At 48.9% G+C, this 15481-nt stretch overlaps 3 protein-coding genes across 3 annotated transcripts, besides 2 other annotated features; 2 read left to right on the forward strand and 1 right to left on the reverse strand.

Annotated features, from left to right (window-relative positions):
- The first annotated feature begins 823 nt into the window (after positions 1-823).
- Positions 824-847: a microsatellite.
- Positions 848-3121: 2274 nt separating this feature from the next.
- Positions 3122-5374, reverse strand: ACLA_069020 (Hsp70 family protein; the record flags this gene model as incomplete). The annotated part of the gene is made up of 4 exons (XM_001275299.1): positions 3122-4908; positions 5031-5096; positions 5156-5276; positions 5351-5374. The coding sequence occupies 4 exons, from the start codon at positions 5372-5374 to the stop codon at positions 3122-3124; spliced, it is 1998 nt and encodes a 665-aa protein (XP_001275300.1).
- Positions 3155-3174: a microsatellite.
- A 2405-nt stretch (positions 5375-7779) lies between the features above and the next one.
- Positions 7780-9702, forward strand: ACLA_069030 (uncharacterized protein; the record flags this gene model as incomplete). The annotated part of the gene is made up of 2 exons (XM_001275300.1): positions 7780-8021; positions 8076-9702. 2 exons carry the CDS (start codon positions 7780-7782, stop codon positions 9700-9702), a joined length of 1869 nt encoding a protein of 622 aa, XP_001275301.1.
- Positions 9703-10761: 1059 nt separating this feature from the next.
- On the forward strand, positions 10762-14987 carry ACLA_069040 (SKI complex RNA helicase subunit SKI2; the record flags this gene model as incomplete). The annotated part of the gene is made up of 6 exons (XM_001275301.1): positions 10762-10991; positions 11114-13613; positions 13672-13951; positions 14008-14195; positions 14248-14427; positions 14487-14987. The coding sequence occupies 6 exons, from the start codon at positions 10762-10764 to the stop codon at positions 14985-14987; spliced, it is 3879 nt and encodes a 1292-aa protein (XP_001275302.1).
- Between the last annotated feature and the right edge of the window lie 494 nt (positions 14988-15481).

The raw sequence follows: 15481 nt of genomic DNA on the forward strand, positions 1-15481 counted from the left end.
TAGTAGAGAGGACATCGAACAAGGTCCTGTGGGCGTTCTTAGTGTACTTGGTTATTATTATTTCATAAGTTCCTTTAGGGACAGGGCATTTGGTAGACTGACTAGCAAGACAACTTTCCACACACTACAAGTTCTAATCCTTGAAGTCTTAGAAAATAACCCATGTGCTTTTAGTACTCTGTAACACAGAGGAGAGTACAGAGTCCAAGAAGCCAAGGAGATAATTAATGATGGCCTGAACCTTAAGGTTTGACATGTATCGGAAGTTTAAGATCGAGATTCCTGTCCCTTTCGACGATAATCTAGGTTAACTTGGCCTATCTTTGGGGATCCTTATTATCCCTGATATCTATCTAGGGACTGCAAGTACATACTCCGTAGCCAACTCATCCGGTTTTATCTTTCAATTCCTCAAAGGAGAAGAAAGCGAAGGGAGCTGAGTCTTAGGCACTTCCGGTTCCATCAATATTCACTATTCTGTACTGAGGTACCTACTCTAGATAGTCGACGGGACTGTGAAGAAAAATAGGGAAGAAAATAATCCGCCTCATTTATTTATAGTGGTTCGGAGCCAATGGGCGTTGGACAATCTACTTTGGTATGTCACACAATGAAAGGAGCAGAATAATAGGAAGCTTAGAAACAGAGAGAGGTACCAGGGGTACTAACCTAGGTAGTCGTGGTTGGGTAATTGAAGTGTCTAAGGCGCGTCGTAGATAGAAAACCATGGAACCAAGGGCCCAGTCAGTACTTGGGATGCATCATATCAGTATTAGTATTTGTAAGAGGTGCCTGACCCAACCTAATAAGATGATGTGGTTGATTTTTTTTTTTTTTTTTTTTGTTTACACTCAGTTCCAGCTCCTTATTTGTACGGAAGACGGAGTAAACAAGCAAGAATTGACCTGACTCAATGGGCTGTTGACTCTCTATTTCCTCTTGCTTCCATGTAAAAGAATTCTTGGAAGACCTCATTAATAATATACATAATGATAATTGTTGAACCACCAAGTGGGGAGAACAGAAAAACAGTCAATGATTTATTGAAACTGATCGACAGTAATAAATCATCATATGTACTGATGTGGGCGAAAAAAATAGTTTGGCATCCAGATTCCAGACAATACCTAACACGAACAATAAAAAGCCAGCCAACCCCAATCAGAAGCTCCCATGGCTGCTTGATAATGTTGATTTTTATATTATTAGCTGACGCCAGGAGTCTTGCTAGTGTTTCCTGTAGGCTGTGGCAGACCCCCCCCCCGAGTTTGTTTGCAGAGATTTACAAGCATGTACGGAGTCGTACTCCGTAGGACATTGCTTTCTCTCGCCTCTGGCCCAAGTCATTATTATCCTCACTCCACCTCATCCGACTTAAATAAATACTAAGAGTATAGTCCATTTCTGAATAATATGTAACTCGACCGAACCCGAATGCCAATCCGGAGAAAAATCCAGATTCATTACCCCCTCCATAATGCATGGCGATCGGTCTGTAAGCCGGTCTGCTTGTTGTGTACACCGTTGATTTGCTCTCTATCCTGCATTGCGCCTGCAAGTCTCCCAGTGGAGATCAAGCTAGAGCTGTGGGATTCCGATAAGAGAGGGCGTTTTCGATTCAAATCTTGCACTTCTTCGTCAACACTCAAGATTATTAGTTAGTCTACAGGAGCACTGAAAAAGGCATTGTTCCTCTGTTCCCTTGCAACTGGCCATGGATCATAATTATCACAACATGACCACATTTGACGACATGGCCCAAGTTATTTCTCCTCTATTCATGATAGTCATCTAGTCTCAAGAACCATACAGTCACATTATTTGTTTTATCCTTAGTGGTTCCTTTTCATGTTGCTGGAGACAAATCCTGTTCTGTCAGTAAACCTTGATCCACTTTCCGAATCACATTCACACCAAGACCAAGACCAGGGCCAAGACCAGAATTGAAGTCCGGAAAAGTACGAAAGTCGACGAGGAGAGTGGTCAGTGGACGCCTCTATCTATCTAAACAGTGCGTTGGAAGCAATCTCAATCCTCGAGTTGCAACGCTCACAGTTCATGTGTGTAACATGCAATGGTAGAAAGAAGGACTCCAGCTACTAGATAATCCTCAACTCCGGTCGACTACTCTGAGGAAGTCGGAATATGAATAAGCATACTCCGTACAGAGTAGATACAACAAAACAGCATACCTCAACATTCCCCCTCAGATTCAACCCTCCTTGGCCAAAAAAACTCTATCGATTAATATTGAAACTAAACGTCAAGAATCAAGTGGAGGTTAGGAATGCAGCTAAAAGCCTGAAGGACCATACAAATCAATAAAAATCCTGTTTGACTCCATCCCTGCAGGATAAGCCCTTAACTCTCAAGTCTCACAAATCACAATAGGAACTATGTGACCATCACATGACTGGCAGGATTTATCAACGTCTCCACAGAACTAAAACTCCAATACTAATAGTTATAGATCCCGGCCCCAATGTACTGGCTCCGTAAATGGAGATTGGAGACACTGACGAATCCTGTTGATGCAAAGCTCAGCTTCTGATCGGGTCACCCCCTGATTCCGGATGATTTCAGAATATGAATGCTCTGTCAAAATGTTCTTTGCGTCTTCTCGATGACTATAAACAAACCTATAGAAGAAGAATAATTCAACCAATGGCGCATCCAAATCAGATACACGCACGCTACATGAAGAACGATGAAAGTGATGATTGAACAGAGAGGAGAATTTCCTATTGTATGCTCCAGATAGCCAAGCCCACATCCTTTTTGTGGTCCCCCAGCCGTCATATCATTAAGTTACACTGTAGACAGTCCTGAACCATTTCAAAGGACTGCCCCCAAATAGATCAACGAAATCTCAAGTATGCTCACCCGGCCCAAAAGGTATGAAGGCAGAAAAGGAAAATGTCAAACACCCATACACCAAGAGGGAAAATACATAACAATAGGGGGTAAAGAAAAGGGAAAAAAAAAAGTCGAAGCTATCAATATGTATACATGTCATACACGTGTTAAGACAGTGATGAAGAGAAATAAAAGTAGATGAACAATCGAAATCATTCAAGAACTTTTGAAGAGCAATAGAGATTGCTCAAGAGTGGTGGTACATTTAGGACTTGTTCTCGCCCTCCTGGTTCTGAGACTGCTGCTGCTGCTGCTGCTCGTTCTGGGCCTTGTGCATCTTGTCGAAGAGGGTCAAGCTGGCGGTCTGGAGCTCATCGGTCTTCTGCTTGAGCTCCTCGGCAGTGGCGGTGCCCTCACCAGACTGGTTCTTGACAACGAACTCACGCAGAGTGGCGATCTTCTCGCGGATCTGCTGAGCCTCGGCCTTGTCGAGGCGATCCTCGAACTCCTTGAGGGCCTTCTCGGTATCGTTCAGGACGCTGTCGGCACGGTTGGCGGCCTCAATGGCAGCCTTGCGCTCCTTATCCTGCTCACCATACTTCTCAGCATCCTCAACCATAGACTGGATCTCAGAGTCGGAGAGACCAGAGCCAGAGGCAATGGTGATGGACTGGTCCTTGTTGGTGGACTTGTCCTTAGCATGGACGTGAACAATGGAGTCGGCATCAATGTCGAAAGTGACCTCGATCTGAGGAACACCACGGTGAGCAGGGGGGATACCAACAAGCTGGAAGTTTCCGAGCAGCTTGTTGTCCTTGACGAGCTCACGCTCACCCTGGAACACCTTGATCTCGACAGCAGTCTGGAAGTCAGCGGCAGTGGAGAAAGTCTGGGACTTCTTGGTGGGAATGGTGGTGTTGCGGTTGATCAGACGAGTGAAGACACCACCGAGGGTCTCGATACCGAGAGACAGAGGGGTGACATCGAGCAGCAGAACGTCAGTGACCTCACCAGCCAGAACAGCACCCTGAATGGCAGCACCAATGGCGACAGCCTCGTCGGGGTTGACTGACTTAGCGGGCTCACGGCCGAAAATGGACTTGACGGACTCGGTGACCTTGGGCATACGAGTCATACCACCAACCAGGATGACATCCTGGATGTCGCTGGCCTGGAGGTTGGCATCCTTGAGAGCCTTGCGGACGGGCTCAACGGTGCGGCTGATCAGAGGATCAACGAGAGTCTCAAGCTGGGAGCGAGTCATCTTGAGGTTGATGTGCTTAGCGCCGCTAGCATCGGCAGTGATGAAGGGCAGGTTAATCTCGGTCTGAAGAGAGGAAGAGAGCTCGATCTTAGCCTTCTCAGCAGCCTCACGGATACGCTGGATAGCCATGCGGTCACCAGAGAGGTCCAGACCAGAGTCCTTCTTGAACTGCTGGACAATGTAGCGGACGAGGTTGATATCAAAGTCCTCACCACCAAGGTGGGTATCACCGTTGGTGGACTTGACCTCGAAGACACCCTTCTGGATCTCCAGAACGGAGATATCGAAGGTACCACCACCAAGATCGTAGACAGCGACAACACGGTCAGCCTCCTTCTCCAGACCGTAGGCAAGAGCAGCAGCGGTAGGCTCGTTGACGACACGGAGAACGTTCAGACCAGCAATCTGACCGGCATCCTTGGTAGCCTGGCGCTGGGAATCGTTGAAGTAGGCGGGAACGGTCACGACAGCATTCTTGACGGGCTTGCTCAGATAAGCCTCAGCGGTCTCCTTCATCTTCTGGAGGGTGAAGCCACCGATCTGAGAAGGCGAGTACTTCTGACCACGAGCCTCAACCCAGGCGTCGCCGTTGGAGTGCTGGACGATCTTGTAGGGAACCTCCTTGATGTCACGCTGGACCTCAGCATCGGTGAACTTGCGACCGATGAGACGCTTGGTGGCGAACAGAGTGTTCTCGGGGTTGACAACGGCCTGACGCTTGGCGGCAATACCAACTAACCGTTCGCCATCCTGGGCGAAGGCAACAACGGACGGTGTTGTTCTGGCACCTTTGATCAAAAGTCAGCTCAAGCCCGCAGATGACTTCATTTATTCAAATAGAGCTAGTACTCGGAAGCCGGTACTAGCCTGACGGCAGAATAATGAACAAGGGAAAAAATTTTTTACATACCTTCTGCGTTCTCAATGATTCTGGGAGTCTTGCCCTCCATCACAGCAACGGCCGAGTTTGTGGTACCTGGAGGAATACTGTTAGGATTTCTGTCTCTATGGAAAGGATTTCTCAATGTGACTCACCCAGATCGATACCGATGACCTGACCCTTGACCTTCTCTCCCTCCGTCGAGTTCCATCTGCGGAAAGATGTGCTGGGAACTCTGGAAGCAGGGGAGCGGGCATAAGTAGCAGTGCGCGGCAACTATTAGATAAATACCAAGTCAGTCGCAAGGCTCAGATAGGCGATGTTGATTTTGGGTCACGCGATGGACTTACAGCGCGGATGAATCGCGAGGACATCATTGTGTTTTGATTAGAAGATAAATAATACAGAAACTCGAGAAGAAGAAAATCACAGGAACTCCAGTCGATTCAATCGAAAGAAGTGAAAGGGTTAAGAAGGGAGATAGGGTCAGGTTCCAAGGGTGAAGAAGGAGAAAAGGAGATAGAGGAGTTTTAAGATTGTCCGGGGGAAAAAAGAAGTTGTAAAAAAGGATGGGAGAAGGGCGAGGTAGTAGTAGAAATTGCACGGAGAGCTTCGGCCCGTCGTCGAACTTGGTAGAATCATGACAACGCGGGCAAAGCTGTTATTACCCAATGATAGCCGAGTTACCCTTAGACCGCCTTCCAGCCGGTCCAATCAGGGCCTTTACTGGAGCTTCCCTTGGGAAAAAGTCTGGGCGAAGCTTCTGGCGACGATGAAGAGTTCTCTCTCCAAGGGATTGTCTTAAGGTACTTGAAAATAATAGACCGGGTGTCGATGGTTGTTGGAGGGCTCTATGGGCTGTTCTATCAGCTCAATCTCAGATATCGAGATCCAAGGATACGCAGAGATGCTGTTCTAGGTATTCAGTATATACTACGATAAGGTCCTAAGCTTAGGTGTCACTTGGTAATGAGCTGATCAATACGTCTTCCCTCGAAGAAATGGTTCACAAGTTCGGCATAGAAGGACCTGTGTATTAAAAGGCATCAAGATGAAGTCTAGAGGTGCCGTTATAGCTCGAATGGTAGCCCACTAGTCACTATAGTCATGATACGGGGCTTCGAGTAGATGCTCCTAGGAGTACCCGGCTCATCTCTCTCCCTCCTAGGGTATGACTATGATCAGCCGTTGCAACATGGAATGGGCAAAGATGCCGGTGTATCAGGCTATCAGCCTCCCAGCTTGTGGCGCTGTCTGAAAGCCGCCTCTTCAATTGAAATGTACGGCAAGAGGTGGAAGATACCAGAGACCAATTCTTCGATGGCGGAAAACGGAATTCCACGGCACTCTTGTGGCGATTATGAGCTTCATGCGGCCCGATGCCGGCATGTTTCAGTATGGACTATAGAATGCCGTTCGAAATACCCTTGCTCCCCTAAATTTCTCCCTGTCCTGTACGTAGCCCATTCGTCTTTATCAACCAATAATTATGATTATTTTCCGACCTCCTGGCGGATGCTCTCTACCCTGCCGGGAACTCGACAGCACACCATTTCTGGTGGCTTTCTTGACCAGCCGTTGAGGAGGTTTTGCTTCTGGGCCGAATGTTGAAGTTCATGTTCTTGAGTGACAGGCTAACTTATCAGAACTCTGTCACGCTCCGACTGTTAAGCAGCACGCTGTCTCGGCGACTCTTGTAAAAAGGTAGATCATAGCAATTGTCGGTCAGGTGTAAGCAGGAGGTTTCGGTCAAGATCGATATAACTACCAAGACACCCTGAATGCATCGGTTTCTGTCTAGTTCCGGAAATTCGAGTTTCGACAAGATCGATTCGGGGATGGGAAAGAATGTCGGTCATCCGCATTCGCTGAAAACTCCCCCGGATTGTCTGTGTCGAGTCTTACGTCATCCAACCCCCGACCAGTGACCGTAATTCCCCCAGGCCTCGACCATCCGAAGTCGTCATGACCTTAGGTAGCTAAATGGGTGAAAGTCCCGTTCTGATTGAAACCACTATGATCCAGCGCCTAGAAAGCCGCATGAGCATCAGTAGTCTTTCTCTTATCTCGGTCACTAGCGAAAGGGACTTTTTGATGCTGCGTCTACCTCGGATTCGGGTACATGTCATCTAGTACCAGGTTGTAGGATACCTCAACAAAGAATCCATCGCCACTGCAAGCAAGAACTACATTCAAATCGTTCATCATCTTTATCTCGGTCTCTCCTCTCCTGTTCTTTACAGTTGTCTGTAGCGGCGACGCCCAACACAACCCATCTCCAACGATGTCACCTTGATCTTGACTGAGGCATAATGACTACGGATTCTGTGCTCTCGTTGGTCCACACCTGTCTTGACTGATGAGTTGTTCGCCTTTCAGCATTTTCTAACTAGCTAACACTTTCTTCCTGGTTAGACACCACTCGACGGAGTCGCTGATTCTCGCAACGAAACGACGGTTTTTCCCTTTCAAAATACCCAACTTGTCCGTACCTCTCTATCATTGCCTGGCGATCGCGTGACCGAAATCATGCTAATGCTCATGCAGCCATCAGCAATTGCGCAATTATATCAGCACCGCCGATCCGGACAGAATATATGTAGTTTCTGACAGAGTGATATATTCTATTCATATCTCTTCGCAAAAGAGAGAGACTTTGGCGGTTATTCCGTTCGAGCCGAAATGTCTGGTTGCGGGTTATGGTTGGATCGGTGTTGGAGGCTCAGATAATGGAGAGTGTGCCTTTATACGGATTCTTGACTCGGCCGCGCATCGTGGAATGCCAGCCATCCCACGATCTTCGGACGTAGATAGTGCTTTACCTCTTGATCTGGAAGCACCGACACGACTCTCGCCACCTCGACCGCCCGGCGACGAGCCTGGGACCGCTCGTCATGCTGGACCACTTTTGCCAGAAGTGCAGTTGCACAAATTCGGCGGCAGCATCGTGAATTCTGTGACTGTCCACCGGCTTCCTGGCGGTGCTGAGGGTTTGGCAGATGAGGATGTCATGATTTTGAGGTAATTCTCTCGGGATTGACACCGAACAACCAGCAGTACTGAAAGATCTTCCAGTAACAACGACAAGACCGTGACAATCTATTCTCTGACGCGATCGAAAGTCCTCAAGGTTCTTCACCACCAAGCATGCATGAACTACGCTATCATATCGCCGGACTCGACTCTTCTTGCTGCGGTCGGAGATGACACTCGTGCATACTTTTATCGTATCACATGTAATGCAGAGACCACATTCGAGACGGAAGATGGTGAGATGCTTCCTGCATGGGATTGGGAGCTCATTCGCTGCATAGAGATGGACATTGGCACTCGTTTTGACGACGGATGTTGCTTCACGATTGCATTCTCTCCCTTCAGCCGATTGTGTGCGATTGGATCGCAGTCCGGAGTCATCACTGTATTTGACGTAAAAACGGTTCGGGACATCTCTGGTGAGCCAGACGGTAAGAATGCAATAATATGTCACTTCAACTCCTCCAGAGCCTGTTGCAGCGGTGGCGCTGTGAGATGCATGGCTTTTGCGCCGGAACCCTGGGACCTTTTGGTTTGGCTCGAGGATAAGGGACGAGCTGGGGTTGCAGATGTCCGCCAGGCTTTCATACGCAGGCAAGTTCTAAACTTGGACATGAACGACCCAAACTTGCAAGAAATACACACGGAGCCAATCCTTGATGACACTGAAGACCTGGATTATGACCTCGATGGTCGGCTTTTCCCCGAGACTCGGCGTGAGATGGATGCGTCCCAGCGGGCTATTCTCGATTCAATCGAGCGCTCTTCAAACGAGCGAGGAAATGGAGTGGATAATTCTCCTTTACGTGAGAGCTTGATACAGGACCTCACGCAGAGAGAGAGACTGATTGTGGAATTCATGAATACAGCACGGTGGACATCGCGACTGGAAGAAGGCTTGACTGAGCGGCGAGCCAGAAACGCCCAACCGCATCCTGTACCTCGTTCACGGTTTCAAGGTTCCACAGAGGGCCCTCACCGAGCATCCCGTCCCACATCACCTTTACGTCGCAGTGACGCTCTACATGACCTGTTTCGGGACAATTATCTTAGCCATACGGGAACTGGCGATCATAGCTCCAATACCGGACGCGATAGCTCTGTGATACCTCCACAAGAACATTCCGACATCACTAGTAGGACGGCCGAGACAGGCTCCGTCCCTGATCCCCAACCGAATATTACTCTAAGCTGGACAGCTTCCCCATCAGAACTTCGGTCCGCTGTGTTGAACGATCGCTTGCGCGCTGCCGACTCCAGTACAGATACTTCGAGCAGTCTGAATAGTGAAGCTGGACAAGGGAGCCGTGCCCATGAGACCTCCACTCGTTCCTCCACCAACGTCGATTACCCTAGCACCTTGCGGCCAACAGCCGCCGAAATTCGGCATGATATGGGCCGACTCTCGACATCGGAGCTGAGAACCAATGTAGCTGCAGAGCGTCTTCGACGGCAGCGGCAGATGATCAACGAAGCACACAACCGCAACAACCAACGGGAACAACGATATCGGCAGCAGTTACTGGGATTCGAACAGACCCGGTCTCCCAGATGGATTCGAAGTGTTTTGAACGAAATCCCAGATCGTGGCTTAGGAACTGGAAACAGAGATCAGGAACAAGGTAGCACAGCTGGACTTGGCTGGGGTGCTGATGGTAGGACATTGTAAGACCACTTCCTGTTGACACTTGAACGGTAATTGGAGTGAACTGACCAGCACAGGTACATCGCTACGGTGGATGGTATCTTTGAATATCAAATCAATACGGCTGATCGAAAGACTTTCCCTATTATTTCCTACCGATGAGGTTGGGATTGATTATCAGCTTTCGCCTTATGGTTACAATGGGCATTTCAGCCACTTTTCCCACTCTATCTCAGCCTCCCGACCTTTATTCTTCTTTCTCTTCTTTCTCATTCGTCGATGTTAATTCTCGATTCTCTTTTTTGAACTGGTTAGTGACTGCTAGTATGGGCTCACCATCAGACGATCTCTGGTGGCAGGAAGGAGCTCAATGGTTGGAGTCAGGATTACCATCTTTTCTGACTCCATCTAACTCTTTTTTGTTTTTGATTTTACTTTATTTTTCCCCACCCCGTTCTTTGTGCTTTGGTTTTGCATGCATCCCTGGGAGCCCTTATGTCACTTTTTTGCATGGATAGTTTGGCCGGCCTACTGCATCTATGTCTGGTGTTATGGAGACTGTATATGCTCATTCTTTCTATGCAGAAATAGCTACCTAGTAGATATATAGTGTTAAGCAAATTCTATTCCAAATCCAATAAGTCCAAAATTGTGTTGCTTATACTTTCTTCTTTGATGTAGATAGGACGGACTTCAACCATTTTGAAGGATGATTTTCACTGTCCCCACACGACGTCAGCGATGGTGGTTGTGTGGACTCATCCTTAGCGTTACTGCCACTCAACGCCGCCAACAGAAGATACACCATTGCCCAATACAGCTCTACTCCCAATCTTTACTCTCCACTGTTTTGAATGATATGTGCTAGGGCGTCATCTCCGTTGCGAGAGTCATACTTCGTTATTGTCTAGGAAATCAAGCATTCACTAGCAGGCAACCCGGGGTTGCAGTTCGCGCCGGTGCTTCTTCAAGCCACCCTCAATCTTGGCTTTGAGCGTTTCTCACTGCAAGTACATTGTCTGGATTTTCCAGAGAAGCCTCGCAGACATTCAATCCTAACGCGGGCTACTGACTGTCTCCCCGATGGCGGACCAGCTGGCTGGAACGCTGGCCGCGTTGGACCTGAATGATCAGAGTCTGACTGGGCCAGCATTTGATGCACAGCTTGCTGAAGAGGAAAGTGGAACGCATAGGAACCGTGGGCCTCGACAAAGACCAGTGCAGAGTGCTACGCATCTCAAAGCTGAGTTGGAGGATGATTTTCTGACTCCGTCTCCGCGGTTCAGCCCCGAATGGCTCAACCGTCTTCAAAGGTACGTGTGATCATCTTCTACCAGCATTATTCTGCATCGCAACTTCACAACAGTCCATGCTCTGTCTGGAGCATGGCTCTGTTGCCTTTTTTGTTGTCGCCTTGGACTGACAATTGCCGTAGGCGATGGGATATTTCAACCGATTACACAGACCTTTTCGAGGTCGCTCCCACTCAAACCCGGACTGTCGTTCGGTTCACTCGCGAAGGCCTAGAAGGTCGAGTTACCGGCTACCATGAAGTTACGGTCCCGGCAGCGGTTGCAAATGCCAAGAACTCTACTTCTCTACTTCGTCGGCCTGCTGGGCGTGCGGAATTCGTGAGGGGCGCGGCGGGGTTCTTCCCTTTTGCACCAGGTGGGCTGGATGGCGTTGAAGCCATTGCTGAGATGGAATCTGAAGCCCAGGCCGTAGAACGCTCACGAGTTGGTGCCAAGCAATCAGGACTAGATCGTATCATTAATTTTGGAGCGGAGGGTGGTCTACTGGAGATAGCCCCAGGCTTTTCTCGGGGGTTGGTATTCGAAGAAACAAAGTCCAAGGAAGCCGTGGAAGGTGACAAGGAAGTCGAGCATGATCTTCAACAAGAGGAAAGCGAACTACATGTCGAGAAGGACGACGACGCTGTGTCAGATATTGGAGGTGTGAAGATTGACGACGACGAGCTCAGCGGCGAGGAGGAGGACATTGATTCTCTTTTGCCTGTTGAATTCCCTGCTTTGGAACCTAGGGCACCATTGCTCAGGGGTGTCAAACAAAAACAAGGTGGCCGGGAATGGGCTCATGTCGTTGATGTCAACAAACATATCCCGAACTTCCATGAGCTTGTTCCAGATATGGCTAGGGAGTGGCCGTTCGAGCTGGACACTTTCCAAAAGGAAGCTGTATACCATCTTGAGAACGGTGACTCAGTCTTTGTCGCTGCCCACACATCAGCGGGTAAAACTGTGGTCGCTGAATATGCTATTGCCCTGGCCTCAAAACACATGACAAAAGCCATCTATACATCTCCGATTAAAGCCCTGAGCAATCAAAAGTTCAGAGACTTCAGGACCGAATTTGACGACGTCGGAATCCTGACAGGTGATGTTCAGATCAACCCGGAGGCTAGCTGTTTGATCATGACGACGGAGATCTTGCGAAGCATGCTCTACCGAGGTGCAGATTTGATCCGAGACGTCGAGTTCGTGATCTTTGACGAGGTGCACTATGTCAACGATCTTGAAAGAGGAGTTGTGTGGGAAGAAGTCATTATCATGCTTCCCGAGCATGTTACTCTGATCCTGCTCTCGGCTACAGTTCCAAACACTTACGAATTTGCCTCCTGGGTAGGCCGTACGAAGAAGAAGGATATCTACGTGATATCGACTGCAAAACGACCTGTTCCTTTGGAACACTATCTCTGGGCAGGCAAAGACAAATACAAGATTGTCGACTCCAACAAGCGTTTCATTGAAAGTGGCTGGAAGGAAGCGGATAACATCGTTTCTGGTAGGGACAAGATCAAAGCTCAAAAAGCCGCCGAAGCTCAAGCCCAGAGCCAAGCACAACGCGGAGGACAGCAGGGTCGTGGGCGAGGACAAGCTCCCGGAAGAGGGGGTGCTCGTGGGAACGCTCAACGCGGCGGTGCACCCCGAGGCAGAGGCCAACCCGCAAACAGGGGGACTGGAAACATTGCCCGTACAGGACGAGGTGGAGGACGGACCACTGCTGCTCAGGATAAGACTATCTGGGTACAGCTTGTGGGACACCTTCGCAAAGAGAATCTGCTTCCTGGTTGTATCTTCGTCTTCTCAAAGAAGAGATGTGAGGAGAATGCCGACTCACTGTCGAACCAAGACTTCTGCAATGCTACTGAGAAGAGTCTGATTCACATGTTCATTGAGAAATCACTGACCCGACTCAAGGCAGAGGACAGAACACTACCGCAGATCCTTCGGCTCCGCGAATTGCTGAGCAGAGGTATTGCTGTCCACCATGGTGGTCTATTGCCGATCATGAAAGAGATTGTTGAAATTCTGTTCGCCAAGTCATTGGTCAAAATCCTATTTGCTACGGAGACCTTCGCCATGGGTCTCAATCTTCCCACACGGACGGTCGTCTTCTCTGGATTCCGCAAGCATGATGGTAGAGGATTCAGGGACTTGCTGCCAGGCGAATACACTCAGATGGCCGGACGTGCAGGGCGGAGAGGTCTCGATACTGTTGGTTACGTTATCATCGTGAATGCTGGTAGAGACGAGGCGCCTCCTGCTGGTGCATTGAGAAAGATGATTCTTGGTGACCCGACGAAGCTTCGGTCTCAGTTCAGACTTACATACAACATGATACTGAATCTTTTGCGAGTAGAAGCGTTGAAGATTGAGGAGATGATCAAGCGAAGCTTCAGTGAGAACGCCACGCAGGCTCTGCTGCCGGAGCATGAGAAGCAGGTTCAACTCTCAGAAGCAAGTCTAGCAAAGATCAAGCGCGAGCCTTGCGATATTTGTGATATTGATCTCGTGGCTTGTCACGGTGCAGCGATTGAGTATGAGAAGCTAACCAGCGAGCTCCATGTGGGTTTGCTAGCCTCACCGGTTGGCAAGCGTCTCTTCATGCCGAAACGGCTTATTGTGTATCAGAAGGTTGGTCAAGACTCTATCCTGACATTCCTCTCTGGATGTTAGCTGATTACGTTCACAGGATGGATATCGTACGGCAGGTATCATTGTTCGGGAAGGAATCGGCGGAGGCGCCAGTCCTAGCATACAGGTCCTTGAGATCGGCAAACTGGGTAGCAGGCGCCATCCTAGCGATATTCTGCCATTCCTTCCAGGCTTCCGTCATTTGCTACAATCGCTGCCAAAACGTGCAGCTGATATGAACTTAAAAGTGTGCAAGATCCCACTCTCTGATCTCGAGTGTATCACCAATACAATGGTCAAGTTGGGCGGCCCGACATGGTACCTGAACATCAGAAAAGGTGCGGAGAAACCCTAGCCGTTCGGGCTACTGCCTGAAGCTGACTCGAGTATACAGAGGCAATGAAATTTGCGGACAAGGAGCTTGCCAAACTGTGTGCTTCCTGGACGAGCCCAGTATGGGACGAAATGGATTGGGGCCGGATTAAAGAACTCCAAGTAAGAGACATACTGGAGAAACGACAGGCCCAAGCTGCTATCGCTCAGTCTTGCCGCTGCTTACAATGCCCGACTTTCCTGAAACACGTGAGTATCAATTAGGTGTACTTTCCTGCGCTTGTGCTGACTTCTCTTATAGTTTGAGATGCAACATGATGAATGGCAAGTAAAGGAGAACATCTCACAGCTGAAACAGCTCATGTCGGATCAGAACCTGCAACTTCTACCGGACTACGAGCAGCGCATCCAGGTCTTGAGAGACCTCGGCTTCATTGACGAGCAATCTCGCGTCCAGCTTAAGGGCAAGGTCGCATGTGAGGTTCGTAATCTAAGATCCAATGAGAGTAGAGGTAAAATACTGAGAATGGTTGTCTACAGATTCACTCGGCTGACGAGCTTGTTCTCACGGAATTGGTTCTCGAGAACGTTCTGGCTGAATTTGAGCCCGAGGAAATTGTTGCACTCTTGTCCGCGTTTGTCTTCCAGGAGAAGACTGAGAACGTCCCCACCTTGACTCCTCGTCTAGAGAAAGGCAAGGAGGCGATCATCCGAATCGCCGAGAAAGTGAACGATCTTCAGATCCAGTATCAGGTCATTCAGTCGAGCGAAGACAGCAATGACTTCGCCAGTCAGCCCCGTTTTGGCTTGGCGGAGGTGGTCTACGAATGGGCCAAAGGCATGTCCTTTAACCGCATCACAGATCTAACGGATGTCATGGAAGGCACTATCGTTCGAACGATCACTCGGCTGGATGAAACCTGTCGTGAAGTGAAGAACGCAGCCAAGTTGGTTGGCGACCCGACTCTGTACACGAAGATGCAACAGGCGCAGGAACTGATCAAGCGCGATGTCATCTTCGCAGCGTCTTTGTATATGTAGCCTGGCTCTCTGAAGAGAGTCCTGGACATGAATCCCTTGTTATTCTTACCCCTTCGTTAACCAGGAGACACTCATGATAACGGGATGCATCCATATCGATAAGAAAAATGTATCTGACTGTGCTGATAGGAGATGACTAATCCCCTAGTTGGCAAGCCCCGAGGATCTCCATCAGAATATCGGCAGTGGTTGATCTGGGAAAAGAAAAACGCTTGACTGAATTCCAGATGCCTCCTATCTAGACCGTAGCAGAGATCATCGTTCCCGCCTCAAGCATGGGACGATATATAACTACACGTAGCGAAACCGAGTATCTATTTCGTTGTCGGTGCAGGAGAAAATTCTCTAACCGCGTGGCGGCGAGGGCTCTGATTAGCTGCCATAGGCGCGGGGCGGGCACCGCTTGAAAATCCACGAGAGAAAAGCAAACCCAATGTTTCTGTCTGTGCTCTTTTTTATAATTGCTGGGAATAATCTCAACCTCCCGCTACCTT

Source organism: Aspergillus clavatus, genomic scaffold (assembly GCF_000002715.2).
Source record: "Aspergillus clavatus NRRL 1 1099423829791 genomic scaffold, whole genome shotgun sequence".
Lineage (NCBI taxonomy): Eukaryota > Fungi > Ascomycota > Eurotiomycetes > Eurotiales > Aspergillaceae > Aspergillus > Aspergillus clavatus.